At 45.6% G+C, this 23,333-nt stretch overlaps 2 protein-coding genes across 5 annotated transcripts in view; both read right to left on the bottom strand.

The window, feature by feature from the left end:
* Positions 1 to 7,972, bottom strand: part of kcnh5b (potassium voltage-gated channel, subfamily H (eag-related), member 5b) — an 85,686-nt gene extending 77,714 nt beyond the window's left edge. Inside the window, exons 1-3 of the mRNA XM_026310144.1 lie at positions 7,771 to 7,972; positions 2,747 to 2,870; positions 1,405 to 1,511 (exon numbers count right to left, since the gene is read on the bottom strand). Of these exons, the coding sequence (XP_026165929.1) occupies positions 1,405 to 1,511; positions 2,747 to 2,870; positions 7,771 to 7,843 (304 nt within the window). The 5' untranslated portion in view covers positions 7,844 to 7,972. The remainder of the gene's footprint in view (positions 1 to 1,404; positions 1,512 to 2,746; positions 2,871 to 7,770) is intronic.
* A 10,460-nt stretch (positions 7,973 to 18,432) lies between these two features.
* The window catches only part of ppp2r5eb (protein phosphatase 2, regulatory subunit B', epsilon isoform b), a 32,020-nt gene continuing 27,119 nt past the window's right edge, over positions 18,433 to 23,333 (bottom strand). For all 4 annotated transcript variants that reach the window (XM_026300129.1, XM_026300138.1, XM_026300120.1 and 1 more), the window contains 7 exons: positions 22,652 to 22,760; positions 22,276 to 22,329; positions 21,948 to 21,998; positions 21,737 to 21,856; positions 21,489 to 21,616; positions 20,672 to 20,773; positions 18,433 to 20,356 (listed from right to left, as the gene is read on the bottom strand). In XM_026300129.1, the coding sequence (XP_026155914.1) occupies positions 20,257 to 20,356; positions 20,672 to 20,773; positions 21,489 to 21,616; positions 21,737 to 21,856; positions 21,948 to 21,998; positions 22,276 to 22,329; positions 22,652 to 22,760 (664 nt within the window). In that variant the 3' untranslated portion in view covers positions 18,433 to 20,256. The remainder of the gene's footprint in view (positions 20,357 to 20,671; positions 20,774 to 21,488; positions 21,617 to 21,736; positions 21,857 to 21,947; positions 21,999 to 22,275; positions 22,330 to 22,651; positions 22,761 to 23,333) is intronic.

Below are 23,333 nucleotides of genomic sequence, written 5' to 3'. Positions count from 1 at the left end.
TGTTTAAATTGCACGTCTTCTCACAGATCACACTTGAACAAGTGAAGGTCCAGGTCACGGCATTTAAGGAACTCCCAGTTCTTTCTGTGCAGAACCTCAAACCAGCTGAGCCCTTCGTGACTTTATTACCTGTGCACACGCTTCCAGGGAGTCAGAGTTCGAGAAAGTTGCACACACACCTTAAGGTCCTAACTTCATCCATCTCATTTATAGCCACCTCTAAACCCAACCCCTCCTGATTTCTCAGCCATTTCAAATTGATCTTTTTATTTTCTACAGTTCCTCCGTCGCAGCCTCGTGCTCCTCCACCTCACATTCCGCTCTCCGAAGTGATCAGTCCTGGGAGACGGGAACATTCGGGACTATTTTTGTCTGCACCCTTTGCTCCTCAGCAACACTACAGACCCAGAACTTACTGCCTGCTGCTCAGGCACAATGGACACAAGCATCTACTGCTTTTCTACCCTGGACAACACCTGGAAGGTATAAAATAAGAAATGAAACTATATTATATATATATAAAACAACATTAATGCAACAGTAGTCCAAATGTTAACGAATGTGCCTGTTGAAAACAAAGTGGAGAGGTGTGGACATGTATTGTTCAGGGACTGTAGCTCTCAGCTCCAAACCCACTGAGTCTTAATAAAATATTTACTAAAGCTCAAACAGTCACGTCCTTGAAACAGCTGCTCACCGTCGCTTTTAGCAAACAGGAAGAAAACAGGTCATTAGTTGGGGACTATTTTCAGCAGCGGATGAATCCAGATTGGATCCACTGTAGTGAGTATTAGTGGCAGAGGGACAATGTATGTGGGACTGAGTCAGAATAAACTACAGTGTGTTCATGTCTCCCAGTGCAGCAGAGTGAACACTGATGGCTGCTATAGGTTCTGGTCACCAGTGGACCTGTTACTGGGACACTTCCAGTTTATTTTGCTCTTTTTGTGACAAAAATTACAGCTAAGAAACAGAAAAAGAAGCAGAAACCACTAAAAAATGAAAACTGTAACTGAAGCAGTGATGGAACATTTTGATCTTAAATTATTCTACAATAAAAGACTAAACAGCACTGACAAGCGTCTGTGGACAAAAGAGGCTTTGTAACAATGAGCTGATGTTGAAATTCTTCCAAATTAAATTAGTCTGAGCTTCAGGCTGTTTGCTGGACAAAGGAAGACATTTAGAAAAAAAAAGTCATCTGGGGCTGTGGCAAATTTTAATGGGCCTCTTCTGACATTTCACAGATCAAGTAGCGACTCTATTAAAGAATACTGGACAGACTCATTAACGATGACGCTGATGGTTTAGTCGCAGCCCTGCTGGGAATTACAACAACCCAGGCCTGACGATGTAAAGTCGTAGACAACTCTAGTCATACAAATGACCAAAGCGTGTACTCACTGTTCTTTCTGTACAGCAGGATTTCAAAGCAGTTGGACTCATAGTTGTCGAACGTCTGCCTGACTTTGTCGATGGTCTTCTTGTCCGTCAGCTCTCCGTACATGAAACTGCAAAGGAAACGACTGGCGTGAGAAACACCTGTGAAGGACACGGACTGGACTGGACTGGACTGGACTGGACTGAAAAAAAAAACTTTATGCAACAGAACAAATGTTTTTTTCTTCTTTCCTCATGTGGAGCCTCAAATCAATATTGTGACCCCATACACACAAACTGAGACCCACTGGTTCAAAGCATTGTTGATTATTTTGCACCACAGTGGATGTGGCTTTCTGTAACCCCTGGCTCACTGTGGGGACTGCCCATATATCTGTACCACTATCACAAAGCCAAATCCTTGTACTGCAGGTATAAGATCAAAAACACTGCACAGAAATGGCACTGGGCCCCATTAACAGGCCACCAGATTCCATCAGTTTGGCAGCAGCCTGTGAGTTTCAGCTCTGAGCAGGTACCTCTATCCTCTCAGTGGACTGTCAGTCTGAGTGTCGTCCTCAGCCCAGACCAGCAGGGAGTGGTCAGAGAGCAGCTGGGAGTCTGGGGGAGCCCGTTTAGCCGACAGCTAGTCTGACCCGTCACCCCTGGTCAGATCTGAGAGGTGCCTGAGGACAGGAGTCAAGGCACCGTCCTCGAGCTGGACCTGGCAGAGTTCCCCTGGCAGCTCTAAACTGGATCACTTCCCCTCCTCTTTTCAGAGCAGCTGGAAAAACAAGCTGCTGAGCTCCACACCTTTGTTGCACGATGTCGGAGCGGCTCTATAGCGGTTAACAAAGTTAGCATCATGTAAACGGTCCCCGGAGCTGCAAAATGTAGTTTTTAGTGATCACTCCAGTCGGACAGAAGGAGGGAGGTACAAAGAAATTGTCATTTTTTTAATCCTTTCTGTCTAAGGCTGGGCTTAAATTATGTATGAAACCAACTAAAAAGGGATGTATCCAGTGAGTTCTGCAGGATAAATGGAGCTCCTTCAAAAGGGACATGGTTTTAGTTTTAAAAACAATGACTCATGGCTTCTCTGGTGTTATTATAAAGACACTGGCTTTGTGAAAATATTGGTTTGACGAGTCCCATTTTAATTAAAGCATTTAACCCATTAAAACCACAAGGATCCAGCAGATACATTCAGTAGGGAGGTGTGTGCAAACGTTAAGATGAAACGTAATGGACATTTATTTATTAGCAGACTGTAGCTAATGATGCTTTAATCCTGAATGAAACCTACGTGCACATTTATGTTTAAATGTTTAGTGATATCAGAAAACAGAAAGACAACAGGTTTTACCTGCATGTGCTGCTCTTCTGCATGACCTCAGCCCTGTGGAAGCCAGACAGCTTGCAGAATCCGTCATTGCTGTAAACTACAGGCCACTCCACGATCTGGGCGTTTCCCAGGAGGAAGCTGGTCTCTGAAAGGTGGACAGGACAGACAGGACGTCAACCTCAGTAACAGCATCAAATATGAAAAACAGATAAGAGGCTGCAAAGCTTCTCAGCCTCAAGAGAAGAGCCTACAAAGATGTTTTAGACTGGTGAGACGATCAGACTCCCTATGGGCTGAGAACCAAACCTGCTCCACACTGAACCTGTCCTGCCTTCAAACAGCTTGTGATGATGGATTTTATTTACTAGAGATGTGCCAGTATCCTGGTTTTGCTGCTCTACATTAAGGTTTTTCACCCACATCACATGACACTGTCATGGCCACCGTACTGGACTGAACTACAGGGATCATGTGGCACTGTGTGCTAATTCAGCTTTGTGCTAAGAGCTTGGTAAAGAGAACACATTCATTAGGCGTTAGGGTTAGTGGTTATGGTTAATTTTACTCCTGGTCAAAGCTCTAAGCCTACCTCCGTGGTCCATCCCAAGACCCACACTTGCAGTATTAGGAAGCGGTCTACTAGCTTCATTCATTCCCAGAATGCCCTGGTGCACTTAAACACTGCAAGGTTTTGGAGGTGTATCTGAGCTCCCTGAGAGAAGCTTGTTTAATAAGGTCATCCTGTCACTTACACGAGTACTGACACAGTGAACAGTCCAGCTCACATGATTTATTGGAACAAATTGAAGGAAATGTTCCCAAGCAGCTGCTCTATAACGAAACCAAGGGTCAGAAACTGGTGTGCCCCTGACAAACCAACAAGAAACCCCAAGACCCAGAAAACTGAGCAACAACCAGGTGTGGACCCAAACACAGAAAGACACGAGAGGCAGCATGGAAGAAACACAAGGTTTTATAGAGGCAGTGGGAGCAGGGCCAACGTCACAAAGACCACCAAACAACATGAAAACCAGCACCAACCCAAAACACATGACATCTAAGGTCCAACATAGTCCCAAGGTCTGGCAGAGTCCTAAGAAATCCAGAGAACAAGTGTGAACCAGCACAGGAGGTTTATAGTGGGTGAGCAGGAGCAAACCAGGCACAGGTGGAAACAATCAGGAAGGTAATGACCATGTAAGTACCAGCAACAAGGAAGAGAGAGACCCAAAGACAGGAAGTTCAACAAAATAAGAGTCCTGGGACAGGAAGTCCTAAAAGATCATGAGACAATACACAAGCACAGTGGATATGATGGAGATAATCGTTCTATTTCCAGGCGCGATGCAAAAACAATTATCAGCAGGTGATAGTTTGATATTTGTTGTTGTATCAGAGATTATTGACTATTGAAAACAGCTCCAGCTCCTGTATCACATGACAAAATGATAATCCTGACAAATTAATAAAATATTTCAGTGTTCACTGTAAGAAGTTTTATACATTTATGGTTGAAAACTTGCAAGTCATTTTTCTAAAAACACACAGAGATGAATTTACTGCAGCTGAAACCTCAGAAAAACATCCTGTGCTTTATAAAATGATCAGCAGCGTAAGCAGTTTCTAATCAATGAGCTCAAAACAGTAATAATAAAAAAGTAATAATATTCTCTAGCATGAGCCAAAATCGCTGGACTGGAGACTCTGGTGGTCATCAATCCTTCAGCAGCCTCCTCTTTCAAAGACTAAATTCTGGGAACATCAAATCTGACAATGTGCATGCTCAAAGACTTAGAGGCATCAGGTGTGTGTTCACAGCAGGGAGGAACACCTGCAGAGAAGCATCTCAAACAATGAAAGTTCTGCAGAGAACCACAGACAGATGAATTGTTGGAGATGTGTCAGCATCTCTTTCAGGCTGATGAGTAAAACCCTCCAGCAACACACTCCATTGATTTTACTGGTCAGCCGTCTGATGACATAAAAAATAGTAACTATAATAAAAATGTTCTAGCTGTAGTCAGGGAAAAACCTCCATTACATCAAAAGTGGACATCAATGACAGGGTGAAATCCAATTCCTAATAAGACACTAAAATTGGTTCTGTATATCACACCAACCCCTTCCAAAAATCTTCTAGCCTCAAGAATTAGGGAAAAAATGTTTCCGTTAGAGACAAATGTACATTTAAGTGACTGTTATCTGCACAGGAAGATGCTGTTTGTGTTCTTGTAGTGAAAGTTCCCTATGTTCAAACTCATTTTGGGGGTTTGCTCGAGAGAGAACAGTGGTGGAAACGAACCACTGATCATGCACAAACTCCATTAAAGTCATTAACACACACACACACTCTTTCTCTTACCCAGTGTGTTATGAACTATTGCCGATGCTGTGCGCAGCTCATGTGAGTGTGGAGAACACCTGCACCTACACCTTTGTCCTGAAACATCTCTTCAGTTCTAATGACGACGCAGCTCAGGCCCAATACCGTCACGTGTTGCTCTGGATGATTATTATTATTTCTCTGCAGATAAATGAAAGAGGGATAAACTCACAGGACAACCATCTGCTGGGAGTTTTGACAGCAGTCTGCTGATTTTCCATCGACACAACTACAGCCGTTAAACGACGACGGCTAACAGAAACTCGAAAACCTCATTTCTACTTGTGATGAGCAGCAGCTCTGAGCAATGAGGGATCAAAACTAACGACTGGTTGCAATCAGCACCAGCTAGCTAGGCTAACTAGCTGCTAATATCAGGGTTTATTGCAAACTGAGCAGATAGTTAGATTTAATAAGGGACAGACAGTAGAGCTGGGATTTATGAATAACCTGTATCAGTGTTTGTAATCTAAGAGAGGGGGTCACACCTTTAACAAAGAACAACGTCAGCCTCATCCAATCGCTGCTCGTCTTTGCAAACAATCGCTGAAGTGATGTTTCAGCACAAAAAGGAACCAGCAGCCTCCTGTTTGCCCTTTGAAATTTAAGAGCTGACTGAGACTTGATGCAACAGAAACTCTGTGGTCCTCAAAGTCACCACACCCTGAGACTGATGCTGTCAGAAAATACATTTTTATTATTACGTCAGAATTTCTCAGTTGCTCTTATGTACCTGGAGACTAAACAAACACCTGATCCGACTGCTCACCATCACTCCAGAACCTCTGGCTCTTGAACCAATGGCTCAGACCAGCTGTTCTTGGTGTGCAGTGGGCAGCGCCGACCAAAAGTGTCTGAGGACGTAGAACTGGTGAACTGCTTGTGGACGCCTGAGGATCATTGACGCTCATGGGGACTGAAGGCGTCTGGTCTGATCCCAGACAAGAGCTGCTGCAGCACAAACCACTCACAGTGTCCGTGCTGACCCCTGTCCATCACTGAAAGCTCCTACAACAGACAGGTGAGCACCAGAACTGACCAGGGAACAGTGGGAGGAGGAGGGCTGCAGAAGTCTGCAGACGTCTTGGAGTCAGACACCAGAGAAACCTTCAGAGGTCTGCGGAGGCCCAGACCTGCTTCAAGTCACTGTGGCCTTTTTCTGTCTTAAACCAGACCGTCACGTTTCCCTAAACCTAAACCTGCCCAGGTGCATTGATTAATGTTGTATTCACTACATGTTGTATTACAGGGGTCAGCAGAGGCCCTCATCCTTGGCCCTGTGTGGGTTTACCCGATCAGTTCTAAAATGAAAACATCTTTCTGCCGTGAATAAAACCCTGCAGTGAAATATGTGAGCCTGACAATGGGCCTTCTGAAAACACCAAAGACACAAAGACCCTGTTTGTCCTTCAAATATTTTCAAGCTGCTTTTGGAGACGCATCCAATCCACACCAGCAAGTTTGATAGAACCAAAACCAAAGTTTTGTGTCTGCATGGCCTCAAACAGTCAGAGGCCAAAACTCTCATCTCTTTCTTTAACAGTTGGGTCTATTTGTTTTGGTGCCTGAATTTGTTTCTGTTTTTTGCTTTAACACTTTAAACCGAATATTAGTTTCCTGCAGTCCTGTAAGATTAAACACCCAGCCCTGCATTGTATAAATGTTATGATCCATGAGGCTTCAGTGCCAAGACTTCCTGATCTGAGACCAGTGGACAACATCAGCATCATTTCCATCAGCTGCTTGCGTGACTTCTCGAGTTAAACACAAACACACACACACACTGGGGAGAAAAGGGGACCCCGAGACCCGCTGGAACCTCCACAGGGGCCGCACAACAGAAGCGCATTTCTGGAACAGTCTTCTTGACCAGCACCCACCCCTGTGACACAGCACCGACTTCCAATCCAGCAAATTACTGCGCTCACTTTTCTATAAAGGAAAGTAATCAATCTAATGCGAGGAAGCAGCGTTTTTCTCAGGCCGGTGTCAGGTCCAGTTTATGGCTCAGATGGAGGACGCTGATAAAACAAAAACAAAAAAACAGCCAATCACGCAGCTGAGCAGCAGTGAACACATTAGGAAGATGAATAACCGAGGAGCCGTACATCACTTATTTTACTTCACAACCTGTCACCGTGTCCCCATAAACACACGTTACATAACATCACCTGAACCCACGCGGGCTGGTTCGTGTTTGAGACTAAAACAAAGTCCGAACATGTGGAAATAAAATCAATGCTCAGACGGTTCCAGCGGTTTTGGCTCAGCAACCGTCGGTGCTTATTAAATACAAAGTGCAGAATAAACTTTTAATCCAGCTAATGACGAGCTGTCCCCCCTTTACAGAGCTGAGGTCCATGGTTTCATGAGGAGAATAACAGGAGCGGGGAGTGACTCTCACTGGGCATCTAACAGTCTTTCCTCCAAACAGCAAATCACGTTAGTCCTGGTGGAAACTGGCCCGTCTACATATGAGCAGTTCAACATTTACACTCATTTAAACTCCATAACTGCCAATAAACGCGGGTATAAAGTGAGTTTCTGCTGGTTTATCCTCCAACACTCAAATAAAACCCCACAGTATTCCAGCTGAGTTCGGGTCCGAGCCGCCTGGAAGAACCAAACCCAAAACGAGCCTCGCTCCGACGCACGGACTCACCGCTTGAACGCCGGACGATGTTCTCCAGAAAAGTGTTCTGCGGTGCCACAAGCCCTCTCTTTCCCCCGGGCATCCTGCTGCGGGCGGGCGGAGCTGGTGTCGGTCAGGGTCGGTGTCGGTGCGTCTGCTGCTCGGAGGTCGGTACTGACGCTGGCTCTCAGTCGGACCGATGGGGAAGCTCATTGTAACCGTGCGCTCTGGCTGCTCGGGGCGCACTGAGCCACCGCGGCGGAGCTGCATCCCGCTGCCTGCCGGGAGCGCCAGGACGCATGCGTGTCCGCTGCTGTGGGCTCGGTCCTCAAAATAACGATGCAGGCACGTCCAACGTAGGATCCGTTCACTGCGCTGAAATATCTGTGACAGGATTCAAACATACGTTTTATTCAAATATGGTTCACTACGCTGGTGCAGGATAGTTGGTGACATTTGTAGTTTCTACATTTGAACTAATGTTTATATATAATATACATTAAGATCACGAAGATCAAACTTCTGGGCTGTTTATTCCTTTAAATGAAGAAATATACATGAGCTACTTTCTAATTTATTGATTGATTTATGTGATAAACTATTAGTTTACAGGATGAGGATGTAAAAACGTAGAATATTAAAATGTATATGGAAGTTTTGGTTTTATTTATAGCTGGAACTATTCTGGGTTTGTTAACTCCACCTGTAAAGACTGAAGGTTTGATACTGGACAAATGAAAAGATGCAAAATGAAAGAATCACTGGAGTTAGTGGTTTAATCTGCTTTTATTTTTCTGTTTTGTTTTTAATTTTTATAACTGTTTATTATTTTACACTGATCTTTTTCATGTGATTATGTTGTTGTTGTGTCTGTTAGTCTCAAAGTTTGTTTGTCAGGTAAACACCAGAAAACTCAGCTGACAACAACATGTGACTGACACGTCTTTGTCAATGTTAAACTGAAGTCTGTACCTGAAAGTCAAACCTTTCATCACCTCAGAGGATATTACAATGTGTGTGTGTGTGTGTGTGTGCTGTCAGCATGGTGCCAAGTCCTCCCATGTGACCGGTCGGCCTGTGTTCATGGGGTATCAGACATATGTGTCAGTGCAGCTCAGCCTCACTCATCCCTTCTCCCGGTGCACCCTAAGTACGGAGGCCCAGAGGCGACGGTCCTGCTGGAAAAGGCTCAAACTGACAGACTTGGCTCCAAATCGATACCAAATGAGGAGCAGCTGCATCTAAAGATGTTCCGCGATAAACATGTTTCTGATGAAGCTTCATATAAACTCTTGTGTGGCAGAATATATCTTTTCTGCTATTTACTGAGTGGCTGGACTGTTTCTCACATCAAATAGAAACAATTCACTATTAATGAAAATCGCTATTAATCAAATCTTCTGTTTTTATTCATTTCCCCTTGGACACTGGAACAAACACAAACTCCTTCCCTTGTCTCTTTCATATGCTCTACAGTTTTTGTGTACGTGTCGTATTTATTTGTCATGAATAAACCTCCGTACCTTGTGTTGTGTTTGCATCGTGTGGGATGAGGGTCAAGGGCTGTTTGGGGTTCGGACCAGGTTTAGGTCTAGGGTCAGACTAATGCGGAGCAGAGTCTCCATGAGGATGTGATGACTGTGATCGCTCTGATTAGACCCAATCAGCACTGAGCAGGTGAGCCACCGTTGTTCTTGGGGAACAGGTGCCTGCGGCCTCCAGCCTCAGAGGAAGCCACGTGTGAGCCGATGAGTCTGGCAAATAAGCAAATCACCTCATCGACAGAACAAAACACTCAGTTACTAACAAGCGAATTAAAAAAATCTGCTGTGGAGAGAATTTCTCCTCCTGCAGCTCTAAACCAGAGCAGCAGTTGCTCCTGGCTCTGCTGCTCATTGGGCAGAGACATGTAAATGTCACACAGTGGAGATCAAAATCCTCACCGGGACAAGGCCGAAGCCTCATTCGGGGAGAGAAAGTGGACTAGAGGCATCGAAGCCCCGAGTGCAGATCAATGCGCCGCCTGCACATCTGGAGGGAGGCAGAGCTGCATCCCTCAGTATTGATCTCAGAATTAATTAGTCCAGCCTCCACCAGTGCCGGCAGCCAGTGGCCCTAGAAAAAGAGCGGAAGATCGAATATCAAAGTGCTGAGCGACCGGCAACACCACTGCCCCCACCAAACCGCAAACCCCAGGCCAGTCCTGAGGGAGCTCCCTCAAAGGTTAAGCTGCAGAATAAAGGCATTTGGACGTGGCAGGAAATGGTTTTTGTCCAGTGCAGACGTGTCTCAGGGGGTAAGGCCAATCTGCTGTGACTACAGGGGCCAGCAGGAGTCACAACTTTCTCTACTCCTCAGTGAAATCAGCTCCATTACACTACGTGGATGAGGCCAAATTAACCTGTTTGGTCCCTGTTGATCTTGGCCTCTAATCTCTGGGCACCGTGTTGTGTCCTGGTCCCTTAAGTTCCCAGTAATGTTCCAATAAACCTGCCTGTCCTCTTCTCAGTGTTAGCTCAGGACACAAGCTAAAATAATAAAAACAGTCCTCCTGTAGCTTTGACTTAATCTGGGATACACACCAGCAGACGCACTGGCAGAAAGACCCTCATCAAAGGAGGATGCAGACAAATAAAAACCTCAGCAGCAGCAAACAGACGAACAACAGACGAACAACAGACAATCAGAGCCGAACCAGGGGCTGTTCATGAGACGAAGGACTGACATGCTGCTTTTCCCTTAGGAAATAAAGCACCAGATACATTCACACCTGCACCACACTGTCAGCTGGGGGTCAGCCACAGAAAAGTACTTTTATATCAGCAACAGCCACGATCAGGACAAAATGATGGTGTTATTCTCTAACGCTAATCCATCATTAGGACTAACAGTCAAAAATACAACGTCTTATTTTGAAATCTGCTTATTTCCTGTATCCTGACGACATCCAGAGGACCCCTGACATTGTTCTGCCACTTTGACCAAACGCTTCATGACATTTTGAAAACAAATGGAAGAATCCTAGAGGGGGTCACTTTACCCTCACTCTCAGATGAAAGTTTCCCAAACAAGCTGCAAAAGAAAAATATCAAAATATATTAACTCACTTTTAATTTTCCAGCTGATCCTCCACTGCAGCTGCCTGGGGATTTATAAATACTGTACATTCAACACCCTAAGACAAACACGGAAGAACCTCAGGTTTTACACGGACCTTTGGCTGAGTCCCCATAATGCTTTGCTTCCCCCAGTGACACGCTGAAGAGAAAATCTCTCCAGTCACTTTTCTTGGTCTGGATGTCTCTTCGGTAACAGGCTGCAGCCTGGTGACAAGTGAACTGATCACCTCGGCTGATTTTCCAGCTCAGGGGCTGAAATGTATTACTAGATGAAATCAGCAACATTTGCAGCGGCGAAGGAACAAGCCTCGATCGGCCGCAACAGAAACAGCAATCAAACAAATCTTCAGCTGTGGGGAGAAGTTTTTCCAAAAGATGCACAGTGAGTCACCTTGTCGCCCACAGTGGGCTATTAACGGCTTCGGTTTCCATGTCAATAGGAGGCTTAGGTGGTTTATTGACAGTAAGGCATGGGGCATGGGGAGGAGAGAGGAGTCCAGAGCTACTAGATGATCCCAGGGCTGAAGAAGGTAAACATGATGACAGTACATCAAAAATGAGACATACATGACGAGCTGAACTGAGAAGTCAGTGATAAAACATCATGACACACGTCTAAACATGGAAAAGGTGCGAGGTGGACCAGAGACATGTGAGAGCACAACACTATAGATGAAAGATGTCCTGACATAAAGACAAGGTTCATGAGAAAACAACAAGTCCACAGGAGAAAAAAACGGATCCGATGTGAAATGAGACCAGAACATGTAACGAAATGAAACTGAAATGTTTCCCGGTTACTCACAGGTAACCAGTGAGGAACAGGTGTGATGCCTCAGCAGCAGAAGCTCTTTATTCTGATACCAGAATAAAGAGCTTTAGTCCGGTGTGAGGACATAAAAGCATCTATGACCTTTTGCAGCTCTGCAGGTGAAAGGAACCAGCTGATCTCGGTTAAATACCTCAGCTGGACAAAGCCACCTGTTAGTCACCTGAGTGTCTCAGGTCACAGATGTCATCATTAAAAAAAAAAGACACCTGGACCAGAAAGGATGCTGTTAATGCTGCTGGAGCTCAGGGCACACGCTGTAACTATAACTCTGATCTGAGGTCAATCAACAGGAAATAATTGAACATCCAGTTGTTATTTCCAGCAAGACAGGACTCAATAACTCAGCAGCCATGAAAATGACTCACGCTGGGAGCATGTTTGTAGTAAATACAATGGGACATCATCGGTACCAGAGCAGCTCTACTCCGATGGCTGATTAAGACAAAGTAAGTTTCTGGTAATGGCCAAAATATCAGAACCAAATAAAATGTAGGGGTCACATCCCAAAAACGCCTGCAGGCACCGGAACAAATTCCAAACAAAAGGTCTGCACAGCTCTGAGCTCCCAGCAGCTGTGGTGAAATCACTGGGGCTGACATCGCTCAGGGGAACGGACTGCCTGGCAAAGGACCAGAGGACCAGAGGACCAGAGGACCAGAGGACCAGAGGACCAAACATGGCAGAAAGAGATATGAGGACATGACACAGGATTGAGATCACATGAGAGATAAGAAGTACCGTTAATAACGAGTGCACCCGTCCATGGGTTCGTATCTGTGCATGAACAAACCTCTGGACCTACGGATCACGAGGTTCAGTGCTGCTGTTCCTCGGATGGTGGCTGTGAGGAGAAAAGCGGAGACAGGTCAGGCTTTTAAAACACCAAGAGTTGGAAGGAGAGCGGCCGTGTGAGGGTGAGGAGTGGTTTTTACACGATGTGACAGTCTGTTTCTCAGCAGGCTGCATTAAGTCGTGTTAAATATTTAGCTCTGCAGCCTTGAAACGGCAGAAAATGGATGTTTAGAGTCCTCAATGGATTTCAGACCTGCCTGCTTTCTTGTTTCCCAGCTTTCCTTCCTAATAAACAAGCCTGGTTCTGTCAGAGTGTCTGCACCATTTACTGGGATTAATTAACTCAGCAGAAACACACAAACACAAAAAACCATGAAGAAGTAGTCCCAGTTAGAAATACAAGATGCAAAACGCCATGTTGTTTGACGCTATGGCAAATTTTTCTGTTCAATCACTGCATCATGATAAGAAGCAATAAACAGGGAAAATGTTCCATAATCACCTGAGACCAGATTAAATTTCAGACTGATCCAGGAGGAGGGGGGGCGGCCCAGTCCACATAAACCCAAACTAAAAACAGAAACTGATGCAGTGACAAAGAAGAGCATCACATAACACGTGACAAAATGAACAGGTGATTTGGAAGCAGGTCAGGTCTGGACACCCGGAGGTACAGAGTCCACAGTGACAGCATGAACCAGACCTGCTGTTAATAAACACACTCACCTCAGGAGTGTGTTACTACACTAATGAAGTGTGTGGGAGGAGATGTAAGTCATCGTCTTATCGACGGGGATATTAACACGAGGCACCGAGAAATTAGAGGAAAACAAATGATTCTGAACGAATGTCATTCTGGAAACGCTTCGCTGAAACACGTCTTAGCAGCTGAAACACGTCTTAGCAGCTGAAACACGTCTTAGCAGATGAAACACGTCTTAGCAGATGAAACACGTCTTAGCAGCTGAAACACGTCTTAGCAGCTGAAACACGTCTTAGCAGCTGAAACACGTCTTAGCAGCTGAAACACGTCTTAGCAGCTGAAACACGGGGGCGTTTCTGATTTACACTCAATCTGTGACAACAAGCCTGTGGATCCAGGGTTGAGTCTCACTGTGCACCTTTCCACAGCTGTGCTGCAGGTAAACCGTGTCAGACCTGCCATCCTTTAAAGCTCCAGCATAAACTGACACCTCATGTCTACATGGGACCGTCCAGCCTTAAACACACTCAACTGTTACATGTCATCGAATCATCGGGGGTCTTGCTCCTGTGCAGTAGAGCTGGGGCCATTTCACATTCCTGTGCCCAGGGGCCCATTATATCTCTGGATATATCACTGAAGGTGACATCTCCTATTTTATCACCTGGAACTACACACCTGCTGAGGATCAGGGTTGGGAACCACCGCTCTGTACCACTTAGTCCAGGTCAGGGTGGTGGTGGGGTGGCTGGAGCAACCTGCTGCTGTGACGCTTGGATTGCTAACCGCTGTTCCACCGTGCCGCCTGTGCATATAAGGTTTCGTACAACAGCATGTCAGTTTATAGAGAAGCAGCAGTCAACCTGACACACACAAACACACACACACACACACAGAGGCAGCCCTGTAGTAAATCACAGACTGTGCATCCATCGCTGCTGTGTGTGTGTGTGTGTGTGTATGTGTGTGTGTGTGTCTTTATTTATGGCAGCTGAGTGGGAGGACTCACACGGTGAAATATTTTATATATTAATGAAAAGAAAAAGGTTGAAAGCTTTAATCTCATTCATGTTGTTGTCAAACACACGTCACAAAAACACACACGTTGCTCAGCGCTCAGTGTCATTTTGATGCAGAACAGTAAAGATGTGTCTGCAGAGGCTCAGATGAATAAATATACAGTTATTACTGCACGGGGATAAAAGAATATACAGGAAGAAGAGGAGGAAAAAGAGGTGAATGTGTTAGGAAGAGAGGAGGAAACAGGTGAAAAGGGGGAAATGAGAGAAGACGACACTAGGTGCAAGGGAGGGTCTGACAAAAGACAGAAGGAAAGAAAAGGAGGATGTAGGAGAGAAGTGTGGAGATAAGGAGAGAAAGAGGAGACAGAGAGGAGAGGAAACAAGGATGAATCAAACAGGAGATGATAAGGAAAAGAGGTAGAGCATAAAAAAGAAGAGAATATGGAGGAGATAAGATGGAAATAGGAGACGTAGTAAAAGGAGATGGGAGGCAGGAGAGGACGAGATCAGACGATGGAGGGATGAGAGACAGATACTGTGAAAAGAAACAGGAGAGATGAGAGATTAGAGGGATGGAGAGCAAACGACGGGGAGAGAGCGAGGAGGTGCAGAGGAGGTGCAGAGGAGGTGCAGAGGAGGGGACGCTGCTCTGCAGTGATCTGGCAGCAGGAAGACACAGCCGGGCCGCGTGAGACCTTTTCTTTTTTCAGTGCAGGAACTTTGTGAACTCCAAAATAAAAGCGTGAAGAGAGTGTGAGAGAGGACATGACTCAGCCTGACAGACACAAAGAGCTGGAAAGTCCCTAAGTGATTTTCCCATCGAGTCCACATCCCAGGCCTGGAGTCCTGCTGCTTCCCTTCAGATCTGCCGTGTGTGTGGCGATGCTTCACATCCATGTCAGAGACATGTATCCAGATCCTCTGTGAACACCACTGAGCTCCTAAACTGCCTGGAATGGGGGGTTTTTGGACCACAATGGAGGTCTACGGCACCAATCAGCTGAACCAGGTTCTGGATCCACACACGTTACGCTGAGGACACCACATTCATTGGGGCTGCCAGCCTCAGGACCCGGGATCTGGACTCACACACTGAATATCACCAGCTGCTTCCTTAAAGTAAAGAATCTGACACCTGCTCCTGTGTCTTTACTGACCTGCAGGACAAAACTCCCAAATCCAAATAAAAAGACTTTTATTCGAGTCCTGGTTTTTATTATCATGTTTTAAAACTGATTCAATCAGAAGAAAAGCTCATTTAATGCTGCACAAAAACCCAAACTATTAAAGATAATTCTGCTGTTTGACACAGACACGTGATTCTTACTTTGAGTGGGGTGGACAGAATATTAGAAACACCTCTCAGCAGCACCAAGTACGCCGTGTGAAGTCGTCAGAGTGTGTGTCTCTTTAGAGAAGGAGGTTCAGTGTCTAATAACCAAGGCACAGTCTGTGGCTGCATTGTTCCTGTTTACACTTATTTTTTTTAGCCAAAATTATTTGGTGTTTATTTAGAGATGGAAAGAAACGTCTTCTTCACATGTAGATCTTATGTTGGAGAACACACTTTTAAACAGAAGAAAAACATCTGCATGCAGGTTTACTGATTTTCTGGTTTCTGGATGCAGCAGAGCTGAAGGAGCCGCTCACAGCTGCTGCAGCAGCAGACTGGAAAACTAATGAAGGAGAAAGTACCTGGAGGAGGAACAGAGCTGCAGGAGCCCGGCTGGTGTCTGGGGAGGATAGCTTTACTAAATCCTGGCCCCAAATGAGCAATTCAAGGCCTCAAATTACAAATCAATCGCTCAAATGACATCTGTGCTCTCAGTGCACTTGCTGGAGTCCTTCAGTTTGGGATTTGTCCCTCAAAGTTCTCCACGGTGCCCCGGAATAAATAATTCGTACTCACTCACCTTAATTGATGCTCTCAGATCCAAACAGAGGTGCAGATCAGAGCAGTGAACACAGAGCGTGTCCCCCCCCTTCAGGTCAGCTCCTGCTACTACAGAGTAAAGTTCACCCAGAGAATCCACCTGCAGCTCTTTCAAAATAAGACTGGTTTTAAAAATAAAACTTCACAAAGGGTCACAGACGAGGACGAACTGCACGTTTGGTGGTTTGTCTCCTCAGAGCAGAAACACCAGCTCTGGGACGTCATGGTGGACCAGGACCAGTTCCAGACCGACTGAGGACTGATAAAATAAGGGAACTGGGATTCACCCATGGTCTCTGTTCCCCACATGTACTCCGACTGAGCCACACACTGAGCCCACTCTGGTCTCACTCTGGTCCAGCCCACTGGAATTTAGATCTAATGACTGACATTAAAGCACAGACTGATTATAATGTAACGGGCCCCAGGACACAGACAGGTGATCCGGTCTAGCACCTGATCCCTTGGGCCCAGTAGGCCGGTTCAGTTATCCACCCATCCGCTAAAGTCTTTCTGCAGAGATGTGGGCCCAACAGTGAAGGACTCACCTGTGCCGACGGTGCCTCGGTTCCAGTTCAGGACTAAAGAAGACCAGTTGCAGTCTGGACCCTGGGCTCTGGATCTCCAGCCTGATGATCTGAAAGTTTAGTCAGTGAATAACAAAACATTACTTCATTAAACTCTTTATTTAATTAGCAGTAAAACCATTGAAACCTTAAAACCCTATTCTGGTTTTATTCGCTTTAACTAATTTGCTGCCTGGTTCTCGTCCTTCGTCTTGTACTCCTGTGTAAATACAGGTGTGATGGGTAGTACTCTAGTATTACTGCTGTTTTCCTGCAGCCCGTCTGTGAAGTGCAGGTCTCTGGTGAACTCTAGTGGAAAACTGAAGCACTGCTCTGTATCTGCAGCAGCTTGTCAGGTGGTCTCACCTGAGAGAAACGAAGACCGATTAGGGTTCAAGTCCAGTAAGAGACAGAAACTCTGAGCTGACCTGCAGCTGCTTGTCTCACCTGCGGCAGCGGCACATTGGGAAACATCCAGAATCGTCTTAGATCACTGCTGAAACCTGGTCTCCTCTGGCCCCCTGTTCACCCAGTGGGTCCACGCGCTGCTCAGCCCGTTAATCAGTCCACCTCTGTCCGCGTGTCCAGGTCTGGTTGACCGTCTCCTGAGCTCTCCTTGGTTAGAAGACCTGCAGCTTTGCCAAACCTGTACTGTCAGCACCCAAGGGCCACCTGTGGGTCTTTTCTCCGAGGACTGCTGGCGTCAGAGATGGTCCAACCACAGGTGGGCTTTAATTTAAGCTCTGCTACTTCACAGCTTTTGGCATCTCCCAGTATGTCTCTGCCCAGAACCAGAACCAGAACCTGCAGTGTGGCAGGTTCTTTCTCCTTCTTCAAACATCTCCCTGTTTCTTCAGTTCTGGTTTAGATGAGCCTCTTTATTACATTATTGGTGCTAATCTAAAATCTGTCTCCTTCCTCTGTGGCTCAGAAAAACCATTATTGCCCAGAAACCATCAAACCGCACAGACTGACCTGTTCCCACCATCAGCAACAACACACTGGAGGTGATCCTGACTCAGACTAGTTCACACCTGGACATTTTTTAAATTATAATTCAAGACGCACGCGCACACACATGCACGCGCGCACACACACACACACACACACGCACACAGCAGGAACCCAAGAAATAAAGCAATCCAGCATCTGGGCTTTATGACAAAACAGGTTTAATTTAATATCTCTTTATTTTTTAAAATAATTAAACATTTGTATTTCTCCAACCCTTTTTATCTTTTTTGTTTTTAAATCATATCTGGGCCGTTGTGAAGCACATTAAATCTGCCAGGGAGGGGGGAGGTTCACTGACACACTCCCATCTGGGCAATGTGGTCTGCTCCATTCCTTCCCGCTCTACTCCCTCCCCCAGCCCCCCTCCGATGACCTCTGACCTCTGACCCCTGAACCCCTCCCTCCCCAACTAAAAAAGAAAAAAAAAAAAAAATCCAATGATCAACAGAAACTTCCTCAAAATCCAAAGCGAGGTACAAACCAAGAGAAGAGGGAGGAGTGAGAGACAAAAAGGAAAAACCAGACTTGGGGGGTGGTGGTGGTGGGGGCACGACCATAAATAGTGTTGTTCCATAATACCTCTGTATATACTGGATACTCCTCTCCACAGTTTCCTAAGCAAAAAACAGGCTAAATTACTACAAGATACAGGATTATCAGTGTACTGCATTCAATAACAACGTACAGGGTTGTCTTTTTTTGTCACGGCTGTAATACTGTGAAGTCGATGTGGACCCCCCCACTTCCTGCTGGGCGGACAGGTGGGAGGACAGGGGTGAGGCGAGGCGATTGGCGACAGAAGGAAGATTTTTGCTGCTCCTCTCAGCACTTCTGTTAATTTTGTACGTCCCTGTTTATGCTTGGGATGGGGGGGGCGGTACCAGTGCCAGACTGATACCTGGGACACCTGGTGTAGTGAGGTACGTGAGGGTGGGGGGTGGGAACAGACGGAGGGCAGGAGGAAATAATGCAGTGATGAGGAGGAGTAGTCCATATCTGCAGGAGGAGGAAATGAGTCAAATGCATTTACATGTTTCTTCTCTTCCTGTTTCTAAACAGCAAAGTCACCTGGGAGATTTTAATGACCTTCAGCCTTTTGTGCTCAGTCCAGTGCTGCATGTGAGCGGAGCCGCACATGTTCTGGCACAGCTCTGACCTAAAACAAAGAGCTGTTCAGTCTGCACAGGGCCGTCTACAACAACCATGTGTCTGTCAGCTTCTGTATTCACTTTATAAACTGAGTGGGTTTTCTCACTCCTGTTTATATTTGGCATCATCACATTCGGAGACTGAACTGGTTCCCATCATGCTCGGGCGACGTAAAAAGGTGAAGGCCAATGGTCAGTAATCCAGGTGGAGACTGTTCTTTTGTCTGTGGTCACATTTTGGTCAGTCCTGCTGTTTATACTGAAAAAATATCTAAATAAGATCATTACCAGGAAATATCTGCCTGCATGGAGATCAGGGAGGTGGTTTGTCTTTAGGGTTTAGGCTCAAACACTGTGTGAAGTCAGAATTAAAGCAGCAGTTATTCTGGTTTTGGAAGCGACTTGTGGGAACCAGCTGTTTAATTTGGGAGTGAAGTACTGAGCAGCCACACAAACATCACAAAACATTTGAGGAAATCACTTCTCAAAAATATTCCCACCACCTTACGTGCTGGACTCCATGAACATGCGTGTAAATGCACCCAAACTGGTGATTTAAATGTGTGTGTGTGTGTGCAGTGAGAAAGTCCCTGTTGATGTCTTTAAATGTGTTTTATTCAGTTTGTTCCTGTTCAGAACAGGAGGGAGGGCCAGAGAAACTGGGCAGTCCTAACAGAACCCTCAGGGTGCAAGGGGGGGGGTCCAGAATCAGTCCAGACATCCCACATGGGTCAAAAAAAGACAGACGCACCATCAGAGAGGAGGGAGGGAGGGAACAGAAAGATGGAGGCAACAAGAGAAGAAGCAAAGAGAACCAGGAAAAATAAAAGTTACATACAAGACTGAAGAGGAGCAGGATGGAGAGTTCATATCAGTCCATCTTCTCTTTTTGTTGTTTTTTTGTTTCCAAGAGTTGGTTTCACGTCCTACAGTCCAAAGGTTTTTTTGTTGTTGTTTAAATCCCCCTCCCACACAAGTCATTTTCTCATTTTCTATTTTTTTCTTCCTTTTTTTATTATTATTACTGTTTTGTTTTTCTGTTTGCAATAATATCAGTTTAAGGGAAAAAAGAAAAATAATTATTTACAGTGCTGTTGAAATAATGAAAACAGACGTTATGAATCTACTGTAAAGTAAGTTGCACAAACACAGGAGAGAAAAAAAAAAAACATAAGAAAAAAAAAAACAAAAAACAATTAAGAAACCAGCGGGCGCTCCGTGCTGATCCAGAGACCATGGCCTTTATCGGGGATTTCTCGGAGCTCTGGGCAGACATGGCTGATGTCGAGGGGGAGTCGGGGTCAGGATGGAGGGCAGGGGGAGTCGGAGGAGGAGGGGTGGAAGGGAGGAGGCGGGTGGAGGAGAGGGGAGCGCAGCACTGTCTTCGTTAAGTCGGGATGATCCCGTCGCTCCTAAGGCCCCGCTTCAGCTCCAAGTCCTCCAGCTTCTTCCACAGCTCCTCCCGCTCCTTCTCCTTCTTCTTCTCCCTGAGAAAAACAAACACAGAGGCCGAGGTTTTATTTCCTGCAGCTGCAGCTCTGCACACCTGCTCAAAGCAGAGCTGAGGCTGATGGGAATGTGTTGGACAGTTACAACTTTGACCACATGATGGCGCTAGATGAAAAGTCAGAGAATCGCTAGGGGCCTAAAGTGTGTTTATCAAATTTAACAGCAATTTCTCCCATAGCTGAGACTCACAGACCCTGAGAATCACTTAAAGCCACTGGGATTCATCCAGCAGATGTTTCACTCCTGCTGTCATCACTTCCTTTACAGTGATGGGAAGAAAAACGGCTTCTTACCGCTGGCGGTCCGACTTGTAAGTGGCTGTGAGTTCATCAAACAAGGAACTGTTCATCTCCATGAAGGCCTTCAGCACGTTGTAGACCAGCGCCACGATCGCCCTGAGAGCACGACACACATCACAGTCATTACTCAGGTGCACTAAACTGAAAGTGCAGCTTGTAGCTTGTTCATACTTTCATGGGAAAAAAAATGATTTGATTTTTCTCAAGTTGTAAAACAGATGAAGAGACTAAATTTTCCTTCTGCATCTGAAAATCCCCACAGCTGAAAACTCTCCAACACTGTGCTCCACTGATTTGACTGAATTAGATTCACATCAGTAACAGCACCAGCACTGCCGTCCACATTTACTGTTAAGACTGAGCTTCAGTCCCTTTAGGGGGGTCTTAGGAAACCCACGACTGCTGAGCTGCTTTGGTTTCTCAGCACCTGATTGACCTCCAGTGACTGTGTGGTCTCGGTGTCACACTAAACAGCTGTTCTCACACCACAGACACTTTCCCCTGGAATTACTTTTCTCCTGCACAACAAACTTCTGTTCACTGCAGTTTACAGTAAACAGAGCTCTGTGCTGTGGACAGCTTAGCATGTAGGAAACACATCATGCATGGAAAAAGAGGGAAAACTGAGGAGCAGCTGATGATTCTGCACACCAGCCAAATCCCAGCGTCATCATTTAGTGTGGGAACATAAAGGCACAGTGAAAACAAACTTAGACATCCCATACCAAAACACTGTGACACCTGAATTTCAGACAGAAACCCTAGAAACGCTGGAAAGGATGAGCCTTGACAGGTATATGAAGCCACTCACGGGTTCCAGTGTTCTTTGGAGATCCTGTAGAGGCTGGCGAACATGATGGGCAGGATGACGCTGGAGTTCTCCTCGATCAGACTCATGATGTACTCGTTGTTCCAGTAGTACAGGGCTCGCTCTGCAACCTGGACACAGGAGCATCCATGTATGAAGTAACAACCAGAAAAGTGTCAAACACGTCCTGTCCATGTTTGTTTCAGCGCTTCAGTGAAATCCCACTGATCCTGGGTCAGTCCTTCACTGACCTGGAAATGTGGGCTGGAGACACATCTGGAGATCTGTTTGAAGAGTGGCTCCTGGATCTTGACGAACTGTGTGGGTTCGATGACGTCCAGGATCTCCTCCAGCTCTCCTAGAAACATCACCTGCAGCGAGAACAGGAGGACATGTTACCAGAACCGCACACAGAACCGCACAGTGCCACCACACGGCTCAGAGCTGGAGAAACAGCCTCACCTCTTTTTGACTGCAGGTTTTGGGCCAAAACTTCAGTAAGCCTCTGATGACCTGAGGAGCAGAAGAAGAGGAGCACAGAGTTCAGACTTTTTCAGGCAGGAATCGTTGCATCTGATTATTGGGCCATTTGGCAGAAACTTTATATTATATTATATTTTCAACGTTTAGCAGGGAAGCTGGCGGGTACATGTTTGCATAACCAACAGAAGTGAAATCCATGAGAACAAACAGTAACAGGACAAAAGCATCTTAGACAAATATAAAAGATGTCAAACGTTAAATCGTGAACTCAGCTGCCTTAAATCGTGAACTCAGAAATAAAACTTACTGGTTCTGTTAATGTCGGGTCTTTCTCTAGGAACTGTACAATGCAATACGCCAACTGCAGGGAGAGAAGAACCCACAGGTCAGAGCTCGTCAGGTTCTCATGTCACTGACTAATGAAGCTTCAGCAGTAACAGAAGGAAACACTTGGTTGATTTGATGAACATAAAAAACAATCTGAGTCCAGACAGCAGCTTAGACACATTATGGACACACTTTTCACACAGTTAGTGTGAATTAGTTACAGCTGCTCACACAGAAAACTAAAGTAAGAAACTGGTAATGTTCCTGTGAGTTGACAAAACAGCCCTTTCTAGTAAATAATGAGAGATTTACACGTGTTGGAACTCAGCCCTACTTTCAACAGCAGCTCACGGTACCTGTGCGTGGAAGAGGGACAGGCTCCTGACGGTGTGGAGGGGGATCAACACTTTGACCAGAAACTGTTTATGTTCAGCTTTCAGCGGCAGAGCGAAACCGTTGATTATACTGGGGGGAAAAAAGCAGAGGGGAGAAAATATAAACATCAATTAAACATGAAGACATGAAAGAGCCGCATGAGGCTCTGAAGGCAAGTGGAAGATCAATGAGCAGCAGACAAAAGGGCCATGGAGCCTGGAGGAGACATAACAAGATGTAACTGATGGTCTGACCTTGAGGCCCAGAGAACAGACAATACTTGTTTTCAGACTCCAGACTCACAGAACACTGGGTCGGTTTATACACTGAGCAGCTTTGGGTGGACGGACAAACGATCAGTTCTTACAGTGACTGATTTAACATTTAGTACACAAACAATAATAAACCCCAGGAGAGAATCACACAGTCACTGGTTTGACTGTAGGCATCGAGGTGTTTGTCCACAGAGGAAGAGACAGCTGAGTGACATGAAACGATTTGATGTCGAGACAAAAATGATCAGAAAAATCATCAGATAATTTTCATGTCAATAACAAAATGGATGAATTCAATTATTTCTGCTTCATTCTGAACCTCATGGATTCATCATTGTCACCTACATGTTAAACTCTGCTCCTGTTTCCACCTTGAACCTCACATTTC

The sequence above is a fragment of the Mastacembelus armatus genome, chromosome 22, assembly GCF_900324485.2.
Source record: "Mastacembelus armatus chromosome 22, fMasArm1.2, whole genome shotgun sequence".
Lineage (NCBI taxonomy): Eukaryota > Metazoa > Chordata > Actinopteri > Synbranchiformes > Mastacembelidae > Mastacembelus > Mastacembelus armatus.
This window is presented reverse-complemented; position numbering and strand designations above follow the sequence as displayed.